We start from the raw sequence: 3,021 nt of genomic DNA, 5'->3' as shown, positions 1-3,021 counted from the left end.
AGTAGCGGTGAGGGAAGCTTATCTCCCAGTGAGGCTGCAAGCTTAGTGTGCTTGGTTTAGAGCACTGAGGGTGAAAATGGCATCTTATATGTCTTTAGAAATATGTCTGGATATAAAAAAAGGGAAGAAGAAGGTCTGATTCAAGGAAGTGTTTACTGCAAGGGCTGTGTATTGTAAACCAGCTGTGAGTACATTGCAGCTGGAGAGGGTCAGTATTGTTATTAATGTGGAGGCAATTAAAGCAGTGGTGAGTTCTGTGTGTGCCACCCGCAAGGAGCAGTGGAGAGCAGAGTCTGACTGCTTCCAAAATTGAGTTTATCACAGAAAACACATCATGTCATCACGTTTATAACCCAGAAAGTTCCTCCTAGTAATCACTCTGGATGGAAAATTGGCTGACGGATGGAAATTCTGGACAGACCTGCGTGTCTGTTTTTCAGGTGATGAGCAAAGTCTGTTCAGGAATAGTTTTTTTCTGCAGAGTAAAGCTGAAATAAGGCTTTTTGTTCCTCGTGTTCGTACTCCTCTCTTGGCAAACGTCCTTCTGCTGCTGCTCAATTTCAGGCTTGCCATGACTCCAGATGAGCAGAAGGACTTCTGGCGCCAGGTGCAGTTCACGGTGGATAAGGACGTCGTGAGGACCGACCGCAGCAACCAGTTCTTCCGAGGGGAGAACAACCCAAACGTGGAAACTATGAGGTGAGGTGTCTGACTCACATCTCCCGTCAGGGTGTCCTGTGTAGGAATGTGTAGAAAACTTAAGTCCACCTGGCCCAGGCTGCTGAGTTGCTGCCTTGGGAACACTGGGGAGCACCACGCGTATGGTGACTGGTACCAAGTGATGCCAAAACCAGGACTCCTCCCCCAGTCCTTCCACTGCTGCTTCAGTCCTTGACTTCTGGATACAATAACCCTGCTCCCAGCACCTACCTTCCTGTTAACTTCCCTGCATGCATGGGCATGGTGAGGTGTGAGCCTTCCACAGCTCTGGGAGAGTCCTGGGTGCTGCAGCAGAGTTGTGGGCTGTTGCTTGGGTCTGTGGTTCTCCTGGTGGGGTGGAGGATGAGCACACCAGAGTCTGTTTCATGAGTGTGTGACTTGTGTGCCTACAGAACAGCTGGATTTCATCTAACAGTATGGCTCAGAGCCTTGTGGATGTGTAGGCATCTGCTCTCCTTTCCCATGGGCCCTTCAATTCTATCCTCTTGGTCTTTTTAAATTCTCATTTTCTTTTTATATTTTGGTGTCTGTGTATTTAAAACCTCCTCCTGGGGTTTATTTCACTGGAATGATGTTCACAGCAGGGTTCCTCTGGATGTGTTAAAGCACCTCAGAGTGGGGTCGTGTGGCTTTGTACCTGAGATGAAGTGTTGCCTGTTCCCACTGCACTGCGCCCCGTGGGGTGAACTGTGGCTGCGAAACAGGAGCCTGAGGAGTTTGGTTCACAGCCATTGTCTTGGGCTGCTGTGTGCTATTCAGAGTTCTTGTTGCCTGTCAGGGAGCCCCCCCTGGATCGAGGCAAAATGTAATCCTAAAAAATAAGGAGAGTTCCATTTAGGTGCAGTGTTAGTGTGTCTTTGTTGTGCTCCTAGTTACAGTTCCAGGGACAGCAATTCCGTGGGCTGTGACACTCTGCAGGGATGCTCCAAGGTTCACAGGCCCCCGGGTGCAGCTGCAAGTTCATCTTGCAGATGGCAGGAGCAATCTGTTGCTCCTCTGCACTTGGCCTGACCAGTGCTTACAGCAGGAGCTGGGCTAGCAGGGAAGGGGTGGGACGTGCCCTCTCCGTGTCTCACCTCTCCGCTTGCCTCTCTTCTCCAGGTTCTGAACTATGCAGTGTTTAACCCAACAATTGGATACTCCCAGGGGATGTCTGACCTGGTTGCCCCACTCCTGGCAGAGGTCTTAGATGAGTCGGATACTTTCTGGTGCTTTGTAGGACTGATGCAGAACACGATCTTCGTCAGCTCCCCCCGCGATGAGGATATGGAGAAGCAGCTGGTGAGGCTGAGTGTGGAGCTCCCTCTAGCCCTGTCTTCATCTTCTCCTTTCCCCAGTCAAATTAGGAGAATCCCATAAAGGGGTTAGCTGGGCTGTCGGGTTCCAGCACACTAAAACACACTCTAAAGCCACAAAATGGATAAATTTGGTCCTGAGTGATTGGGACACTCCAGAGGCAGTTAGAGCTAATAAATTGTCTGAGTGAAGTTACTGCAGCTATGCTAAAGGCTGCTGACTCAAGGAATCCTTCACGATCAACGTGTTCAGCATGCTGCTTGCCTTGACTTTGCCCTTCTCTCAGGTGGTGGAGACTCACTGTCTTAGTTTTGTCCTCATTCTGGAGCGTTTGGTGTGAGTGAGGCAGAGGAGCTGATTGAGCTGCAGCCCAACCTTTGTGGGGTTTTTTTATGGTCTTACTATTTTTAACACATTTTTCAGATCGTGTCTAAAGCAAAAGCTTTCTATATCTGTCAGAGTTTCTTAAAATAAGGTGATCTTGCTTACAAATGAGAACTTCATAGGTTTTAACAAAAGTGTCAACTGTTTTCAATTGTCTGAGTGAAGTTATCTATTCTGAACCTGAAAAATCTATTCTAAACCTGAACAATCTTGTCCAGGTCACAGCGGCACCAGTTTAAAGTGGGGAACTCGTGCTGGGAACCCCATGGGAGGCTGCTGGTGAAGTGCAGATAGTTACAGATCCATGCACTGGAGTCAGGCTGTCCAAAATCACCCGTATTGCTCAGCCTCTACTGAAATTAAATACTGCCAGAGATAGCTCTGTCCTTTCTGTTCCCTGTTTCTTGCGTCTCCATCCACTTCCCTCAGCCTGAATCTCTCCCCTTCTTTCTTTTCACAATGTGGCTGTCAGGGGATTTTCTTTTCACCCTCCATCTTTCCTTGTGAAAGAGCTGCCGGGGCCCATGAGCTCCAGCAGTGCCGGCTCCGGGCGTGCTCCTGCCCACGCTGCAGTAAGCAGGCTGCAGAGCTGGAGCTGGCTGTGAGAGGAGAGAGCTGTGG

The 3,021-nt window shown here is 49.3% G+C and overlaps 1 protein-coding gene across 1 annotated transcript in view; it reads left to right on the top strand.

Moving 5' to 3' along the window:
• The window catches only part of LOC103772368 (TBC1 domain family member 16-like), a gene marked incomplete at both ends in the record, with an annotated part of 5,478 nt that extends 3,467 nt beyond the window's left edge, over nt 1–2,011 (top strand). The window contains 2 exon segments of the mRNA XM_008939699.1: nt 565–706; nt 1,822–2,011. Of these exon segments, the coding sequence (XP_008937947.1) occupies nt 565–706; nt 1,822–2,011 (332 nt within the window).
• Nucleotides 2,012–3,021: the final 1,010 nt, after the last annotated feature.

This window comes from Merops nubicus, unplaced genomic scaffold (assembly GCF_000691845.1).
Source record: "Merops nubicus isolate BGI_N331 unplaced genomic scaffold, ASM69184v1 scaffold24154, whole genome shotgun sequence".
Classification (NCBI taxonomy): domain Eukaryota; kingdom Metazoa; phylum Chordata; class Aves; order Coraciiformes; family Meropidae; genus Merops; species Merops nubicus.
The sequence above is the reverse complement of the archived record's forward strand: the minus strand, read 5'-3'. Positions and strand labels throughout refer to the sequence as shown.